The sequence below is a fragment of the Neodiprion pinetum genome, chromosome 4 (assembly GCF_021155775.2).
Source record: "Neodiprion pinetum isolate iyNeoPine1 chromosome 4, iyNeoPine1.2, whole genome shotgun sequence".
NCBI lineage: Eukaryota > Metazoa > Arthropoda > Insecta > Hymenoptera > Diprionidae > Neodiprion > Neodiprion pinetum.
In genome coordinates this window covers 306,655-325,628 of record NC_060235.2, presented here as the reverse complement: position 1 = coordinate 325,628, position 18,974 = coordinate 306,655, and the positions used below count along the sequence as shown (strand labels likewise).

Genomic DNA, 18,974 nt, shown 5'->3' with positions numbered 1-18,974 from the left:
GACATAGCCGCGGCTATGCATATGAATTTTAAGTGATTACAGCCTCAACGATCGACTATAGCCCATGGCATCCGCTACTCAATTCATTTCTTCCATCACCTTCCGAATATACATGGTTAATTATACTCACCCATGTATTTGGTGACTTGCAAATTTGACATGAACAAAAACGAAAAGCAACAGAAAAATAACTTTAAATGGCACTATTAATATGACAAGTAATTCTGCACAAATAGAAACTACGACTACGACTACTACTACTACTTAAAATTAGTCAAAGCCAACTGACACTACTTCCAATGAAATTTTATAATACGTCGTTATTAACATCCAGTGCAGTACCGATTCAGACAATATTCAAGAACTTTCTTACTGTATGGCAAATTTCTAGAATGGCTGTTTTTTGTAGTTGATCAAATGTCTGTTTCCAGAGATCAAAGCATTGTTATTCATTATTTTTTACTGCAGCAAGATTCTAATACTTGTGTTTATATTTGTTGAACGCACTAGGGTAAGATTTAGTAAACAATGTGGACACGCCATGTTTCAATCCCCCCGTACCCAATTCACTCCCACAAAATCTCACCTCTTATCACAATTTTCACATGCAAATTGAAAATGAAATTTCTTGGGCACTCTGTTGATTTGATTATCAGAATGCATATGTCACCGTTTACGAATTATAAATTTTGAAACACGTTTGAAGAAAACTGTGATCATGTGAATTGATTGGTTTGTCGAATAGTAGTTCCAAAAATGTATAATGTAGGTATAATATTCACATATAGCCATATACATTTAAACATTAGAGAGCTGGCCTGGCTGTTTTAGGAGTCAGCAGATAACTCGGAAGCTCCATTGGGGACGTGCTGACTATTTATATGCATAAATCATACCTCTGAAAAATATCAAATTTCAAGCCAAAAACACCGGCCCTCTAATGGTTAATTATCTTCCTTGAAAAATTAGATGAAAAAAGAGCTATGGCAGAATGAGAGAATATATTCAACTTTTGCTTTGATCGTTTATGGATCACAATGAGAAACTTCTAAACCTTGTTGAGTACCTCGTGTAATCAATTAAAAAAAAAATAATAATTCATTAGCATTGTAACCTCCGCTCTACTATTAATTTAATTTTTTATTTGTATAATTATTTAAATACCATTTTGTTCAATCATACACGCACATACAGTCGTACGTTAACTGAGTATTGTTATTTCTTTTCTTTCATCCGTCATTAGAAGTAATCTATATTTAATAAATTGAAAAAAATCTCTTTACTATTTTTCATTAAATTACTAATAAGATCGACAATTTTTTCACGATTAGGCGAATAAATAATACTTCATTCCAAACATTTTATACACATACTATTATACTCCGTACTGAACGCTACACGATTGTTTTTTTTTTTTTTTAAGCAAAATACTTGCCATTATTATGTTGGTGGCCATAATATTCTTTGTTTTGTGGTATAGACAATATAGCTACTATAATATACACATACACAAAATGTGCAACGCAAGCCTATGGAAAAGTTGATACTACTACGTATTCTGTACATATTAATCATCCACACTATTATTATTATTATTGTTATTGCTATTAATTTTTTTTGCTTGTACTTTCATGATTCATATACCCGTAGTTTTCACCATGACATTCATCGTATTGTATAATATCGTACAAAATATTAAAAGTTCCATACTTTTTATTCAAGACGGAGCCCAACGCACCTATGCCCCACTTTTACTACTTTACTGAAACTAGTATCAATGCTACTAAAACTACGTAAATTATACATATATACGTACTACGCTTCCTGTGCTGAGATGAAGAAATGTCGGATATTAATATTGGCTCTCAAACTTTGCTGTGAATTTTGTAACAAGCAACCGATACACAAAGAAGATCTCGTGAAGTGAAGCTACCAATATCTCAACGACGAGGTTGAAGCTAGCAGCCAAACGTTCTAACGTTTACTCGAACAAGATAGTGAAGTTAGAAAATGAAAATTTTGAGAAATACCATGAACCCCCAATGTGTTCATAGAATTGTATGGATAAGATTGAACTGTATTTTTCTATGTCCAAAAATTTTATCACGTTTGGCTGCTAACTCTGGCTGCTAGTTTCAGCTTCGTCACCTCAGTGTGGTTCTTCCAGGGTCCAACAGACAACGGTTAATGCAAAGAAAGCTTGAAGTCACCTCGGGTAGCTTGAATGGCTATATGTCACGAGATTCTCTTGGTGAAATCAAAATTGAACAGAGAATAAACTTTTTACACTCTGTCAACCTCTAAACTCGCAACAATAAATTATCCTGACCCACACACACACACACACACACACACACACACACACACACACACACACACACACACACACACACACACACAATGTGAAAAGCGGAAGTGTAAATTGTGATTTCTGACACACACACAAACACACGCCCAGAGAGGGGTGGGGGGAGAGAGAGAAAGAGAGAGAGAGAGAGAGAGAGTCAGAAATCACAGCCAATATATTTGTATGTACACTAGGGTGGGCCAAAAAAAATGAGTATTTTTTTTTTTACTTTATACTCTGAAAATCGGTTGCTAGATACCTCTAAAAAATTCTCACCAAATATGAGCTCTTAATTTTGATAACAAGGTCCTCCGCTTTACAATTTTGCATTTTTTCCTGAGTATTAGAAACAAAAATTCATATCTCTTTGACAACTGTTCGTTAAAAAATCTCTCCTCATATTCTTGTAGGAAATCGAACGCTCTACAAAAAAGGTCTCTTACAATTTTTTCGTAAATCTTACCGTTTAAAAGATATCAAAGCTTAAAGTTTGATTATTTTAAGAGAAATTTCTGTTTTGCTTATGAATTTTTTTACTCGCTTACAAAAAATTTTGATGAATTGCACAACTCATAGTTTTGTAGGAAATCAACTGCTCTACAAAAATGGTGTCTTATGATTTGTCGATTAAGTTAAGCGTTTAAAAGATATTCATCGTCAAACTTCAATGCATACTAATTTTAACAGTTTTTGATGAATAATTCGAAAAATTTCAATTTAATTTATAAGTTTCATGAAAATTTATTCCAATGTGAGTTCCTAAGAAAAGAGAATTGTTTTAAACTATTTTTCTTTTACTTTTTTAGTTCTATATATTATATAGAACTAAAAAAATAAAAGAATATATAGAATGTACACGTATCACAATTTACACTTTCGCTTTTCACATTTCTAAATTACAATCTGACGATCAGATACATATTACGAAAATTTATTATTAATATTATTATCCACATATTGTATCAGCAACGGCGACAATTACGCTACGCGTAGTTTTCGACATATATTAAGTCATACATAACTATTTACATATATTGTAATGATAATCAAAAGTACTAGGTATGTACGGTATTTTTCAAAAGAATGGTGTTTTTCATTAGTACAAGAAGATCTTGTCATCCAGTAGATGAGATTTTACAAAACCGGTTTTAACAAAAACTGATCATTTTCATCTCATCCCAATTACAGGATTCATTTCAATTTACACATTGATGGATATTGATTGAAATTTTTATTTTTTGAGTAATCTGTCAATAACTGTAATAAATTATCAGAGTTCATCGCGCTACATAAGTTTAATTTATCAGAGAAGAAAAAAAACAACCGTACTGTACTGCAAGGTGGCATTTACGTTACTAATCATGAACATAATACATTGTATATTTGAACTGTTGCGTCAACACACACACACACACACATATGTTACATATAGAAGTAGAAGTAAGTGTAAAGAAAAGAATCGAATCCAGACCGAACAGTTGTATAATGAAAGGAAGCAGGATTCCTTTTTTCTTAATGTTAATTTTACTTTGCAATGCGGGATCAGGGGGAGGGGGCTTTGTATTGTAAACGCTAATGCGCAAGAGTGCAATTTTATAAAATATAAACCATATTACATACATATATACATACATACATGATTATAGGCGTAAATTAGTTCATGAAATGAAATGAATTATTTTAAAGCTCAGGCCAGTACAAGTAAAGTAAATGGCCAGGGCTTTTATTTGAATAATATAATTTTTAGTGTGTAATATAACATACTACAATTATAAGTATAATATGGCTTGAATTGTAAATAGATTATCTTAAATGTATTCGACTCTATGATTATATCGCTACTACACTGAACCATACTAGACTGCATACATATACTTGGATAATAAAAAGTATTGATGACAAATTTCAGATTATTAGAGACCATGGCAGTGTTCAAGTTTACGCCTGGCGAAGAGCCTTCAAGTAAATTTGTTCATACTTTTCTTTTTTTTTTTTTTTCTTTACATGTTTCACGAACGTTATATCGATTATCCAATAATTGGGTATCGATGATATACTACGCATTAGAAATAGAAATGTCAACTATTATTATTATTGTTGTTATTATTGTTATTATTATTATTATTAATCTTACTACTACCACTACTACTACTACTACTACTACTATTACTACTACTACACTTGATACTTGAACGATGCCATTATATAATTAGTATTGCCTGTATACTACAATTCCTTAGTAGCTCAATACCCTACTTATACAATTATATGATTTTTTATTTTAATTTCCACTTCTTATTACGATTTAAAACAATCCGATAGGTTTCTCATAAATGAAAGTATTATATTATACGAGCAAATAGTATGCTTGTTTTTTTTCCCCCACAAACACGTCGATCACAACATTGCAATTTTGGAAGGATGTGATATAAAATTTGTTTACTTACTATACACATATACATTCGATCATACCTATATGTATATGTTGTAACTTGATTGTGACTGCATTTGCTTTTAATCATCCATCTCTTTTTGTTTACAAATTACCTGCATATTTTCTCTATGAAACTATTTTACTTTATCTCTTTTTAATAAGTAAGTTTAATTTTGTCACATAGGAATTGATAATGATAGTAATTGAATAGTGGAGACAACTTGAGCATAAACAAAGTACAACCCATACATAAATGATTTCCAGTGATAAGCTGGCCATATATTTGATTTAGATTCGTTAGAAGAGCAAAACTTGGAAATTTCTGGAAAATTGCCTCTGGCCAATATTTTTTTTTAGTAATGGTATTTTCATTGTGAAAACCTGCCTAATATCCAAATCATAGTTCAACTATCACATCCAAATAGATATTTTTTCCTTGATCTGTGTAGATGCTCAACTTTATTTACGTTCCAATCGAAAATGAATTATAAATGTTGCAGGAATCACAAAGTACATTCTCACATGTAATTTTCTGTTTTGTTTATTTATTTATTTATTTATTGTAAGAATCGGATCCAAGTTAAGACAAGCAAAAAAGGGTTGCAGAACTACATTGTGTTTCCTAAGAAATAACAACATAAGTATGCAGTCAAAAGAAAAGTTGGCGCAGGTAAAATGTTCATTAAGTAATATGCAAGAATCTGTGATATCTGACTGAAAAGTCGATGGTGTGGTATTTGAAAACTGTCGCTAGATCACATTTGAGGTCACAAAACGCAAGATTCGGTTGACATTGGCACACATTGCATGTAGAGGAGATGAATGTATAAGTTTGATATTAAGACAGGTGTGTTTTACACAACTTTGATCGGTTCTCACTTAGTTAGTGCGAAGATTAGTGTATCAGTTACGAATTCACTCTGCATATACATATACTTATATAAGCCGGAATACAAAGCAATCCTATGAATGATCTCTTGGCAGGATAGCTATGTACATACATACAATCTATTACTCAACGTATTCAGTGTTTATCGAAATGCATCATTTTCACAGAAGTTACTGTTACAAGTTAGATTGACTGAAGAATGTTTGAAACCGGGAAATACCAATTTGAATCTCCCGCAATTTTCGTATGGTGGTAGTAATGCTACACACTAGAGCTTTTACGACGCATAAAATTCATTTCATCGAAATAAATTCCGATAGGCTTTGAAACACTTTGAAATAAGTTGTTGAATGGCGGAACAATCCGTGAGTGGATCATATTCTATTTACTATAGACCACGGTCTCATAGACAGGTCTGGACACTCCGGCTGTAAAACCGTGCTCGAAAATGAAGCCGATGTTGTGAATTTTCGCCTCTAGCGCTAGTGAGGGAGAGGCCTACTTAGTACGCATACACCGGCCTCGGAGATTGCAGCGCTCCGGTCTTTGGTACACAAATTGAGAAGCACAGGCTTCAAGACGGTCACGCTGCGTTACATAGGAAGGGGCTTGGAGTGCCCAGACCTGTCTATAAGACCGTGCTATAGACCGAAATCATCGATGATGGCTAAATGTCGGGACATTTGCACTCCAAACGAAAACTTCTCCAACTAATAACATAACCTGCAAAGAAACGTCAAAAGTGTCAGTGTCGTTCCTTCCAAGTACCTACGAGAGTTTGTTATTCAAACTTTTAAGTTGTGTATTCGTATGAATCGCGTATAAATGGTAAGTTATTAGTGATGTATCGGTCTGATAATTCATTTCGAAACTGGAATAAGTACAATTTTGTATCTCTCGAATGCGCGACACGTTAACTTCTTTTGTGTCTCCATTTTTTTTTTATCCCTATTAAATTTGTCAGATATTGCTAGCGGATGTCGGACAGATCTAATAATGTAATCACATATAAAATGCAATCCAGAATCCAACGAACGCAGCCAGTAAAAAGATACGGCAGCTTTCTGAGGATGAAAAAATTCACATTAAAGAAGCTTTTAATTTGTTGGATACTGATAAGGATGGGTTCATTGATTATTACGAGATGAAGGCTGCCACTCGAGCCCTGGGCTTGGAAGCTAAAAAAGCACAAATTTTGTCAATTATGCGAACTTACGATCCGCCACATGGGAATAAAATTGGCTATGAAGATTTCTACTACATAAGTATGTCTAGAAATGTGCGACATGTGTCAGCAGAGTAACTTCATTTTAACGCAAATTTTTTGCACACATATTCAAATTTGGCTGCATCTCTTGTAAAACTTCATTATTAACGTCTGCACAGTATCAGATAAAATGGCTAAGAGAAATCCTTTGGATGAACTAAAGTACGCGTTTACGCTCTTCACTGCTGATACAAATTCGAATAAAATAAGTTTAAAAAATTTACAAGAAGTAAATCAGAGAACTGGAAGTGGATTAACGGACGATGAAATGCAATCTATGATTGAAGAGTTTGACACTGATCTTGACGGTTTAAGTAACTTGACATTACAACAAGTATTTTTGATACCTCAAAAAAATTCATCAATTTGTCGATTAAGTTACAGGAACTTAATTACACTTTATTTCGTATGTGATTACAGTTGACGAAGCTGAGTTTATGGAGATCATGACCAAATCCGAAAATTGGGCTTAAAGTAGGAATTGGCTCGCGTAGAAGCAATTGTTGTTTCTCTTTCAATTCATATTTATCTTGTTAAAACAATTTTTTTTAAATATATAAAATGAATTCTGCCACCGATTGGGAAGCCCAACATCGGCAGACACTTTTGGAGAGCCGAGCAACCCTGGAGCGTTCTGCATCTTCGGTTGCACGATCGCAACGCATTGCAGCAGAAACTGAACAAGTTGGAACAGAAGTAGTGGCAGAATTAGGAGAACAGCGAGAGACGTTACTGAGGGCTAAAAGGCGCTTATCACAAACTGATCAAGAGCTAACCAAAACGCAAAAAGTTCTTCGAACAATGACAAGAAGAGTTTTAACGAATAAATTTATTTTAGTATTGATCATCATCCTCGAAGTTGGAATTCTTGCTGCTGTCGTTTATTTGAAATTCTTTAGAAAGTGATTCGCACATCATAATCATTGACACTTGTAAATGTGTACCAATCGATATCCAAGTATTTAAATTTTATGTACATACAACTAGCTTCTATTCAATAACCAATTTGCTATGTTAGAAAAGCCACTACATCAGATATGTATCTCGAACATGTAATAAGCGTCTAGATCGACTGTAAAACAGTTTTTATCTCAATGGTAAATTCCATGAAAGCGATGAGGTGCTGTTGTGAGTAAAGTATAATGGCAATGTATTATTTGAATGAGAATTCAAATCGTCTTGTGTTATTTTTGTTTTTATATTAAGTAAATGACACTATATACAAGCTATAAATTCGGGTGATTTGGTAAAAGGGACAGTGCTGTCTTATAGCAGTAGCACAGGACACTGTTACTTTCACCGAATATTACAAGTTACAATAAAATTCAGTTGTTATTATAAAATGCAAATATTCTCCTGAATACTTCGGGATTATAATTCTGGACTGTTGGTATCCCGCCTTCATAACCAGCTTTCTCATAGAGATTTATATTCGGAGCTGACCACCATATATTTCTTTCACCACCAGATCCATTCAAGTCTAATGTATTAAGTTGCAAAACTGAGAAGTGAAACATCTTTCCATCCGATTGTATGCATTGGACAGTCACAGGCTCTGGTAGGCTTAGAACTTCATTTCCAAAGCGTTGTCTTGCACATGCTGCGCCTACTGCGAATGACTTGAGTAGCGAACGTCCAAGAATTTGCGACTCAGTAACGGGAGTTTCATAAATATTTTTCACCTCTCGTGGATTAAAATGTGCGAAAATTGTGTGCACGTTCATCCACTGAGAGTTTTTCATGATAGCTGTGAAAATGAATGAGCAATTAAAGTTATGGATGCTGTTGCAAAGATAAAAACTGAATGTTTTTAGTTATTACATAACTTACGATAGAAGTTCCGAAGGGTGTAGATATTTTCTTTCTCCAAAGTGATTGTGGAATCAATGGGATGAAGGTTCGGCAACTGAATGTCATTCCCTTCACCTTTACTTGCCATAGGTTTCAAAGGACTTGTAGAAGTCACAAGCATGTCTGCTCTCAGCTCAAATTGTAACTGCTTCTCATCTTTTTCTACAAATTCAGAATATGCTGATGATAATTTGAATCCTATTCACTTATAATATGTATATTTACAATAGGCTGATTTCCCTTTTTTACTCAACAGTGACACATACCAATTGGTAGACTAACGACACCATTGTATATCAGATTTCTTTCAAATGCCACTTGAGGACCGCTCAAAGATTCGCATAGTTGGAGTAGCTTTTGCGATAAGTTTCGTCTGGAATTAATACAGCACACAGTTTTATCAGTAGCGGCAACAAAATTGGCAAACACAGCAATACTCACGCTTTTCTTATGGCAGAAATCCCATATGGTCTTGGGAACATAAATCCTGGTCTTTCGGGATCTTTTGGTTTAGGAAGACGTTCTTGATATGCATCATATATAGTTGAATTGTACACTGTCCTACGAATGTAGCACATTTAAATTATTGTGCATGAAAGTGATAGAAAATTTTTTTACCTTAGCACCAATTCTTCAACACGCTCATCATGCTCAGTTATTAGATTATTCACTGATTCTGGTAGCCCGTCGACGATCTCAACAGTTTTAGTCAACACTTTAGCCTGTTCCACACCTTCGAGTAACACATTATGATCACGATAAGACAAACAGGGTTTGTCTTTCCAGTTTGGATGAGTTTTATCTTTAGGTAGTGGTAGCGGTATCAGCGGTTCGTTCAGTTTCAATCTAAATGTGTAATAAGATAATGGAATTAGCTCATTTTTTTTTACGACCAACGTAAACAGCTGATACGTTTGAATTAGTCGAATACTCACTTACCTCTCTGGCAATTGCTTTACTAACAAAATTTCTGGTTCAACGATTTCTATGTTCTGTGATTTGAGGTAACTTTCTGTGGCAGTTTGAATAATTGGGCGATTTCCTTGAATGTACCAATGCCTTTTTATCATTCGCCCTAGGTGTTGAGCCCATAGGCTTGAGGAGAGTCTCATATTTCCGCACCTATAAAATGTCAATCCATTTTTACATACGTACGAGTGAAAAATTTTTCGGTAGGTTAAAAACCAGTCGTATGAATGAGGGCGAAGATTCTTTACGCACCTTGTGTTCCAGCAATAGTAAAAATTTTTCCCTTTGTGGCTATGATCCTTAATTCAAGGATATGTGCCACAATGCGAAAAGTTGATGGTACGCCGCAAGCGGTTAGCGGTATCAGACAGAGTAGAGACGGACAGAATCGTGAAACTAGACCCTAGGGGACATCAAGGATCGGGACCAGCCCCCTGACACTCAGCACTGCTCCTATACTAAAAAACTTTACGCGTCTTGTTCCCGTTTTTTAGTTCCTCTACGTAGCGCTAGTAGACTTCTGACACGCTCGCTGCCATCGCTGACTACTAGCCCTACTAGTGGTCGAAACTGGCGGCAGAATCGAGGGACATTTTGCGAACCACTTTTAAGCAGCGTGTGTCAGGGGGCTGATCGAGGCCGTGTTTGAAAATTGACTGACAGTACTGTCAGCAATCTTTCATCTCTTTTGCGCTTCCAAGTTCGTGAATAGCTCTGATTCTGTCCTAGGGAATTTTCAGTACTGTCAGTCAATTTACGAACACGGCCTGAGACGCACCTAACGGGCTCGGGACGGTTGTCAGCCCTGCAAAGTTGAAATTTTGGTGATAAACAATAGAAAACGGTGGAGTGGAGAGTTGGAGACGACCAGAAGGCAGTGGAATGCGGATACGCCGCGAAAGTGAACGGTCACAATGAATACAAAAACAAGCTTGAAACGAGTGTACAACTATTACAGCGGAACAGAACGTAAGTTGTACTTTTATCTAGAATGAGTAATTTATGTTTAGAACAAATAACGGGTTAAAAAACTATTGATATTTCAAAGGTTCCGCTATGAAAACAAGCTCTAAAATCCGTCTGCTGTGCGTCCCGATGGCGTCTGCTAGTTTGACGCCGCTTTGGCGCGGCGTTGTCGTATTTTTCGTTGACTTTTCACTCATATAAGGCTAAGTAGCAACAAGACAGCGTCCGATACTCGATCGTCGAATATCGGGTGAATATTTTTGCTTGAAATGTGAACTTTTAGCCTAAATTTCACGTTAAAACGATGGCCGATGCCAAAATATCACTCTGACGGATGGACCTCCGATTGTCATTTGACAAGTAAAATCACTGTCGTTGTGACGTCACTAATCTGCCTTGCAGGAGCTATGCTCAACAGTGTGCTCACTCATCCGCACACCTACGTGCGCATGTCATGTACTATACGCAACGTATGTCGTTTAGTGTAAGTAGCTGATACGTATATTCGTGTCGGCTGCGCACGCATTTGTAACACACATCCACACATAGAGGCGTACAATGTTTTGACGTTTCTCGTTGCATATGCGAACCTCACCGTCACGATGTGTAATTATGATATTATATTTATTGTCTGTTGGCTTATATTTTCATATGCATGTCCATCTTCCTACCGTCCGTGAGAGGTATTTTTTGAAGAAAAAAAATAACCGAAAAGCCTAATAATCACTGTCGTTAGTTAGCATCACCTTGCTTTGTTCAGAAAGCGGGCAATACCGCGAAAATGCTATCCAAGCAACAAGTGTAATGTTATCGTTCTTAAGTACTTGTCGATATTTAAGTTTTTTTTATTACCCCAATACAACTTGTGATGTATTAATTTGAAATTTCTAAGTAATCTAAAATCATTACAGTCAGATCAATGTCACCTTCTTATAAACATTAGTACTATTATTATTATTTTTTTTTTAATTCGATTTTCATTCCCTTCACTCGATTTGCCAACGACTACACCACGAGTAATATTAACATAGCAATCTATCCGATAAAAATATTCAACTCAATTTCTGACGAACATTGACATAATGTACGTCAACCTATATACATTATAATATTCGTGGACCTCCTCCCTCAGGGCAGAGAAGGTGTACTTATAAAAAGGCTTCAGCTAAACTCATTGTACTTATTTGGTCAATTTTTTCTCGATGCAGTTATTGAAAGATAATTCTTACTGTGAATAACTAATTTTTATTGCAATCTTACCCATCATCTACAATGTAGAAATATTTTGCCACTACGAAAAATGTTATTTCAAGAAATTATCATGTGGGATCAGAAAATGTTGATGTATCATTCAAACAAAATAAGTAGAAAGCTTGTGAGATACACAATTTCTGTAAATACTTTCTACCTTATACAAATATGAATATAATATTCTGTTAAACAAGTATAAAAGTTCAGTAATAGAGTCTTGATTTCAAAATTGATTGTTATATCGATTTGTATTTGGATTCGTTCGAGAACCCAGTTTTTGAACATGCATCTTTGTTGAACTTTATTCGATTTGTAACAAACAGATGGCGTGGGAAGGGACAGTCCTGGCGCGCTGTTGGATATGCTGGCAGAAGTTGCATCACAGACCTTACACTCGGAAAAAAAATGGACGGAATCTAATGTCCCTTTGAAATCTCAGTCAAAGAGGGTGTCCGTTAAACGAAAATGTCAACAAGAGCCATCCTTCACTACGTCCCAATTATTGGCAATGCCAGCTACTCAGCTGGTAAAACAGTTTTCTGTTTTTAATAGCGATGAGTTGAAGCGGCAGTATTCTTACACTTGCGCTCTCGTACCTGGATGCGGGCAAAGGTATACAAGCTTTGCCAGCGAGGGCAGAGCCAGAATGTCTATTAAGGCTCATCTTGCCGATCACTTGGATTACCTCAAAAGGGATAAGGATGCATGTGAGTTTCTTGATGTTTAATTTGTTATATTGACAGAGAACAATGCTCATGAGAGAGGAATGAAAGAAATTTGCGTAGCTTGATGATAGCACGTTATTTTCAGACTCTACTTTCACGGCGATAGCGATCAAGCAGCGAAGTCCCAAGTCGAGTCCTGCGACCAAAAAGATGAGGGCAAATCAACAGAAAAAACCAGTTGAGGTTTTAAACAAAGAGAACAAGGAGTCTAAGTCTGAAAAGTCGACCAATTATCTGCGCAAAATACTTTCAAATGAAATGAGTTTCGTTGAATTTGAAAAACAGAAGACACTGGCTAAGATGAACAAAATTACTGAGGAACACAAGGCTGAGGTCAAAAAGGAGCCACAAGACATTTCAGGTTTTCAGGTTCTTGGTGATCACAGTTACTATGAGCATGTTAAAGTTGACAACAATGACGAAAAAACCACCCCCGATTTGAACGAAATTATGGTCAACCAAGCCATGGGTGAAAATGTATGTTTTATACCGTAAACAGTTTAAATTTAGCGTTAATCGAAAAAATTTCAACTTCATTACTAATTTTTAGTTTCACGCAATAGCTTCAATTGCCAAAAAAAAAGTATATTCTTTCTAGTCTATTTATCCTACTTATTGGAATTAATCTATGTTTGAATTTGTTTTCCATGTAGTATTCTGTTCGATATTATGGTTGTAAGTATTTCTGGAGTTGGATCTGACTCGAAATTTTTTTCCCTCTGAAATGACCAATTAGTCATTCCATTAATTTTTTTTTTAGATATTTTACAGTGGAAAGTCAAGTGTGTAATTCACTATGTAATAGAAGGAATTGTTCAAATTCATGGTTGCTCTATTCTCATTACCATTATGATTTTCATTTACGTTACGTAACACCGAACCATTTTATTTTTAGATTATGCTAATGGTGGTTGAAAGTGACGGAGTTCACATGAAAGAGCTGCCTTACATAGCTCAGGATATTTCCGTACCTGCTGATCAGGATGAATCAGAGTCGATTTATGTACCAGGTATGGTAAAATTGTTATCCACCTAGTGAATAATCAGTCTGTTTATCATCTCTCGCTTCCATAAGCATGTATTTCTGGTTAAATTTATCTTGATTTACACAATTCATACATATAGTACTAATACATTTTGTCACCCATACAGCTACATGTTACATTTATTATTACAATAACTTGACTCTGGTAAACTTTACAAAATTATGAAGATGACATGCTCCATTTATTCATACTGGTCGATATACAATTTATTCCACATATAAAACCATCCAACCTCTTTGAGGTTCATCTAGATTGTGAAAATTGTGTTTTTTCCTATTATACAGTTGTTCAACTTCAAAGTCTCTGTTACTTTCTGAAAACATTCTGACCATTTTGTCAGTCTGACAGGTTAGGTTTCCTGGACACAACCTATGATAATGGTTTTCAAACTAGCAATCTTGTGGATAAAATCATACTAAGTTGCATAACCGTTGAAAAGTGAAATTCTAATTCAATTGAAGATAGATGCATTTCATGGCTCTTATTGTACTTATTACAGTAATAAACTTGAATCAATAAATATTTTTAGAGTCTGTAACTTGGTCTGAGGATCCGAACGATAGAAATATGGAGATGTCAGTCCCTTCGAAGCCAAAAGGGAAGGCAAAGTTTATAGGAACAAGCAAAGAAGAGCGAGAAATGGCTTTGGCGCTAATGGATCGCATAAAACGCAAGGGGAATCCAGCGGGAGGGAACCTGCAGTGTCGTATATGCGATCCACCACGAACTTTCACAGCACCTACAACACTCGTGTCTCACTATCGTAGTCACGCCGGTATTAAGCCATACGAATGTCGCATATGCAGGGCTGTATTTACAAGAAGGCACAGCCTGAAGTATCATATGTTGATTCATCAGAACCAGACACGTTTCACGTGTGCAGATTGTGGAAAAAAGTTCAGGCATCCTTCTCACTTCAGGGAACACAGACGGCGGCACACCGGAGAAGCACCTTTCGGCTGTGAGGATTGCGGACAAAGGTATGAGAGGACTTTGTTTCTGTGTGGTTGTTGGTTTTAATTACAGTCGTAATTACCATCATCTGTAACAAATACAGAATAAACAGTTGAAATGTGATTCGATTTTATGGTATTTTAACTTTTTGCTCAAAAAATAGGTTTAAAACAAGAAACACGTACAAACGTCACTTGAAAACACGCCACGGTAAAGTGCTGACAACAACTGGAGAATTATTACATCTTTCGGAGGAAGACTTTCAAAAAGTACGAACGAATCCTAAGAGAAGATCAGAGACTATCAATTCCGAAAGCATGGTTGACGAGGACGTTACGGCGCCAAAGGCTATCATACAATTTCAAAACCAGGATGTCAATGAGCCTGAAGTGAATCTTCAAATTGGCGAAGGATTGGAAACCAATTATGAAGCATTAGATAAAGACAGTGAAACCAGTTGCAACGAATTTTGGGATAATGAAAATGTGGTAGCAGTAGGTGACACTAAAGTGAAAGCAGATCGTTACAGAAATTATGAATATTTTCACGATTCTCAAGAAGACAAGACTGATGACATCAAGACTGAAATAGGTGTAAATAATCTGGAATTTGTAAAGGTTGAGAACGTATTGGAAACTCTGAAATACAATGAGGAGATAGCTAAAGATGATGTGACTATGGATGATCGGTGTATCAGTGTCGGTACTAAAGGGGATAATGACGTAGATGACGTAAGAGTTGTGAAAACTGGGGAAGCAACGTTTGACGATAGCTTTGATACTCGTTCAGAAGTTTTATACAACGAAAATTCAAATAAAGCAAACACTGATTTGATTGAATATGTTGAGGGGATTGACGTGACGGGATGCGGTGATAATACCATGGCTTATGAACACGACGCAAGTGTTTTAAATCCTGATGAAGACTGCTACAATTTACATGACCAACAGGAGGAAACGTGCGTGCATTACTTTGAAGATAATTTGAGTTTGGAAAACGAAATTGAATACGAGGAATCTGTGGAAATACCTGAACAGGTTGATGAAGATCCGAGTATTGCTGGATACGACGAAATGCGTGTTGCCGTAGAAAATGGCGAATCATCACAATTGGATATTGTAGATCCTCTGCAGTCCGAAGAAATGATTAACTGCGAGGAAGAAAACCAACGTCTCTTAATTGGCAATGATAGAGACGGCGAACTTTCTCAAGACAATAATTCATCACATTCTGACAGGGATACTACATTGAGAGAGAATCAAGGTGTATATATTTTAGGTGAAACAGAAGTTGCAGAAGAAGATGGTGAAGCCGCAGGGGCCGAAGAACGTGAAAGAACGAAAACGCAATACTCTAACCAATTCATCCTTCAAGAACAATCTCCTACGCTTAAACATCAAAGTTCACGAGCTAACGTTGCGGTCGAGCACATAGTTCAATATCCAATGACAAATTATGAAGCTGAGGCAAATCATGCGCATAACTCGCATAACTCCTCTCCTCGTATTTATTTACAAACCAATCAATCGAATAATATTACAATAGAAAATAAAGGACTTATAAGTTTTTTGACACAGAGAATAAACCTACAGCAGAAATCTACTGATAACATTGCGTTACCAAAAAGTGGAAACGTTGTTAAGCTCCTGAATGGGCATCCTCAATCGTTCAATCTGCTACAAAACGGAAAACAGAGTACAGTTCTGCTTGTAGCAAGCAGCAGCAACAAGATAAAGAATAATTTTTTACAAAGCGATGCTGATAGTGATATTGGGATCAAAGCTTTGCCAGTTATTACCGTACATCAAAAGTAAATAACAGCAATATACTTCTTGTTACATTGATTATACTTGGCGTTTTCCATTGGTTAAATGATTTAGTGAAAGAGGAGGGGGGGAGGGGGGACATTGAATAATCACTAATATAGCCTAAATTCTTACCGCTAATGATGAAAATGAAATAATGAAATGAAAACAACCAAATTACGTTCATACGTTTGATAAAAATAAAGCTAATGAACGCAAAAATAACAACAACAATGGTAACTGAACTATTAGTAATAATATTCATAGTCATCATGGTAATAAAAATGATGATAATCATACTAAGCACAGTTATGAGCACACTAAGAATAAAAATAATTAAAGAAAAAAACACTATCAGAAACACAATAGAACGAATCAAAATAATTCTTTGAAAGTCGTAAATATAATAATAATGTATTATAAAGTTTCGTGAATAAGGTGATGTGAAAACCAAATTTCATGTATCTCACATCGTATTTATACTTTTTTCAAGGAATGTTCATCATAATGAAATCAAATATATGAGTTACAAAATACATTGTGGTGGAAGCAACGCGATTTCAGTTATTGAAGCTAACAATGAGTATAACGAGCGATGAATTCGCACAAAAACATCTTCACATGTGAAATTTGACGAGCATGTGATAACACAATGAAAGAAGAAGTGAATTATTTGTTTTTTTACAATTATCATTCATCTATGTAGAAGTTTGTATCCTTTAAAATTTTTGCTGATGGATTATAATGTATGCACAGTCACCTCATCTAATAAGTACGTTATAAGTAAGTTATGAACATGAATCGAAAAAATTACACCAACTTAACTTTTCTTCTCAAATATGATGCCAGTGATTGGTATAAAAGCTCACAATGGTCTTCCGCTTGAGGTAAGCCTACCTCCTAGATAATATCTTTCTATTTTTTTTTACATGTTACTATGGTTAGAATCGAGGGAAAAAAATTAATAACTGTAATTATCAAAGCAAGTGAATTGTTCGCGTAAACTGTCACGAAAATTATTTAATAAATTTCATTTGAAATATATTATAAATGAAATTTTGCTGATTTACGGTGCGTTAATATTATTTTGAAAAAATAGCCAAGAAAAGGAAACTATTATCGACTTTGTTTTTTTTATAACAGAGGTACCTCACTCTCATTAATTGGGGTTCAGTTGAGGTCTTATTTTTCAGTATATACGTATCCCCGTAAATTGGCCATTTTAATTGCGGAGGCGTATGGTAAATAAACACGCAGTGTACGCATATTCTATTTCGGATCAAATCACGGTGAGATTTACTTGACCAATAATTCAATGATTATTCATCAAACTCTCACTATCTGATCCGTACAAACGATTAGCAATATTAAAATATAATATCTGTAAACCTGATAGCAAAAATCATTCTATTAATAATATCACAGTCAGGTTTATTTATAATAATAGACGGTGTACGGGTATTCTGTTGCAATCAATCATTCTCGACGTGATTAACGTGAACTTTCCAAAGTAATTGAGTCAAGAAAAGGCTCGTTAGGCACAATGGAAAAATATTCGTAATGCGATGCGCAATTAGAATTTAATTTCCATACAAATGATTATACGTTATATTCGTAAAGCATTACCGCTCGTGTGACAGGCGTGTTACATGTGACATTGTCGGTCATTATTGTTACAGTAATTTTTTTCTTTTCTTCTATTCAGTCCACAATTATAAAAGTGCCTTGAATCGAATACCAATATTGTATATTAACCTTAAGTCCATACGCAATAAGGCTTGGAAAAATTGTAGTATTCAATGGAAAATCAAATTAAATGCGTGGGCGTATGTATGATGGCGAATTATCGTTACAAGCGAAATAAAATAAGTAATCTAGTGTGTATAATGTAATAATTGTTCTTTTCGATAATAACATAGGCACTTGGCGTACATGTATTTATAAAATACGCTGCAAACTAAGATCTATATCAAATATCTTATAATTCTATTTAGCACAAAAACTCCGTTGACTTGACTTCTTTACTACTATATAACCATACATATGACAGCATTATTGAAAATAATCTAAAACAGAAACTACGAAGAAAATTGAATAACAGAAGTATTGTAATTGTCAATTATCATATGATATCGTATTTTTATACCTATTTTGTACCCTTAATAAATATTAAGCATTAAAGTGATGACCCTCTTCATGTCTCATACTTCATTGAAATGAATAGGATCAGTTTGTCTTCTTCAAAATCATTATAGACTTTATTGAAATATACTACAATGATTTGACGCGTTAGATGTTTTTTAGGGTAGCGGTTAGATGTGTTAGTTTCGGATCACAGATGATCATGATATATCAATAGCATTTGATTTGCACAGCAGATGATTTGACACCGTATACGATTCAAGCAACTATGTGTGACAAAATACTAGATAGAAAATGTTTTTCCATATTAAATTCTTTCGGATCTCTG

At 35.1% G+C, this 18,974-nt stretch overlaps 3 protein-coding genes across 7 annotated transcripts; 2 read left to right on the top strand and 1 right to left on the bottom strand.

The window, feature by feature from the left end:
* The first annotated feature begins 6,237 nt into the window (after nucleotides 1–6,237).
* Nucleotides 6,238–8,298, top strand: Vti1b (Vesicle transport through interaction with t-SNAREs 1b). Of its 3 annotated transcripts, none has more exons than XR_011176984.1 (3): nucleotides 6,238–6,252; nucleotides 6,318–6,498; nucleotides 7,358–7,500. XR_011176984.1 is itself a non-coding variant. In XM_069135588.1 (3 exons), the coding sequence occupies exon 3, from the start codon at nucleotides 7,499–7,501 to the stop codon at nucleotides 7,841–7,843; it is 345 nt and encodes a 114-aa protein (XP_068991689.1). In that variant the 5' UTR covers nucleotides 6,244–6,498; nucleotides 6,695–6,935; nucleotides 7,358–7,498; the 3' UTR covers nucleotides 7,844–8,298. The 3 variants fall into 3 exon arrangements, 2 of the variants coding, with proteins under 2 accessions (XP_068991689.1, XP_068991688.1); XM_069135588.1 differs by adding an exon at nucleotides 6,695–6,935 and having other exon boundaries at nucleotides 6,244–6,498; nucleotides 7,358–8,298; XM_069135587.1 differs by having other exon boundaries at nucleotides 6,244–6,498; nucleotides 7,358–8,298.
* On the bottom strand, nucleotides 8,117–10,406 carry mRpL37 (mitochondrial ribosomal protein L37). Its single transcript, XM_046624047.2, has 7 exons — nucleotides 10,010–10,406; nucleotides 9,728–9,910; nucleotides 9,407–9,634; nucleotides 9,230–9,349; nucleotides 9,055–9,161; nucleotides 8,768–8,950; nucleotides 8,117–8,684 (listed from the first exon to the last, which is right to left on the bottom strand). The coding sequence occupies exons 2-7, from the start codon at nucleotides 9,898–9,900 to the stop codon at nucleotides 8,263–8,265; spliced, it is 1,233 nt and encodes a 410-aa protein (XP_046480003.1). The 5' UTR covers nucleotides 9,901–9,910; nucleotides 10,010–10,406; the 3' UTR covers nucleotides 8,117–8,262.
* A 32-nt stretch (nucleotides 10,407–10,438) lies between these two features.
* On the top strand, nucleotides 10,439–18,689 carry LOC124217879 (uncharacterized). 3 transcript variants are annotated; one of them, XM_069135586.1, is made up of 7 exons: nucleotides 10,439–10,457; nucleotides 10,596–10,726; nucleotides 12,298–12,681; nucleotides 12,785–13,176; nucleotides 13,595–13,709; nucleotides 14,275–14,725; nucleotides 14,863–18,689. In XM_069135586.1, the coding sequence occupies exons 2-7, from the start codon at nucleotides 10,672–10,674 to the stop codon at nucleotides 16,511–16,513; spliced, it is 3,048 nt and encodes a 1,015-aa protein (XP_068991687.1). In that variant the 5' UTR covers nucleotides 10,439–10,457; nucleotides 10,596–10,671; the 3' UTR covers nucleotides 16,514–18,689. The 3 variants fall into 3 exon arrangements, with proteins under 3 accessions (XP_068991687.1, XP_046479984.1, XP_046479983.1); XM_046624028.2 differs by lacking the exons at nucleotides 10,439–10,457; nucleotides 10,596–10,726 and adding an exon at nucleotides 10,846–11,207; XM_046624027.2 differs by lacking the exons at nucleotides 10,439–10,457; nucleotides 10,596–10,726 and adding an exon at nucleotides 11,247–11,329.
* Nucleotides 18,690–18,974: the final 285 nt, after the last annotated feature.

Excerpts from the sequence above, each read along its gene's own strand:
- LOC124217879 (XM_069135586.1), top strand. The coding sequence starts at position 10,672 with ATGAATACAAAAACAAGCTTGAAACGAGTGTACAACTATTACAGCGGA. Across the intron at positions 10,727-12,297 it reads CTATTACAGCGGAACAGAAC|ATGGCGTGGGAAGGGACAGT; the intron begins GTAAGTTGTACT and ends TGTAACAAACAG. Across the intron at positions 13,177-13,594 it reads ACCAAGCCATGGGTGAAAAT|ATTATGCTAATGGTGGTTGA; the intron begins GTATGTTTTATA and ends TTTTATTTTTAG.
- mRpL37 (XM_046624047.2), bottom strand. The coding sequence starts at position 9,900 with ATGAGACTCTCCTCAAGCCTATGGGCTCAACACCTAGGGCGAATGATA. Across the intron at positions 9,350-9,406 it reads GTTGAAGAATTGGTGCTAAG|GACAGTGTACAATTCAACTA; the intron begins GTAAAAAAATTT and ends CTACATTCGTAG. Across the intron at positions 8,685-8,767 it reads CACCCTTCGGAACTTCTATC|CTATCATGAAAAACTCTCAG; the intron begins GTAAGTTATGTA and ends TCATTTTCACAG.
- Vti1b (XM_069135587.1), top strand. The coding sequence starts at position 7,499 with ATGAATTCTGCCACCGATTGGGAAGCCCAACATCGGCAGACACTTTTG.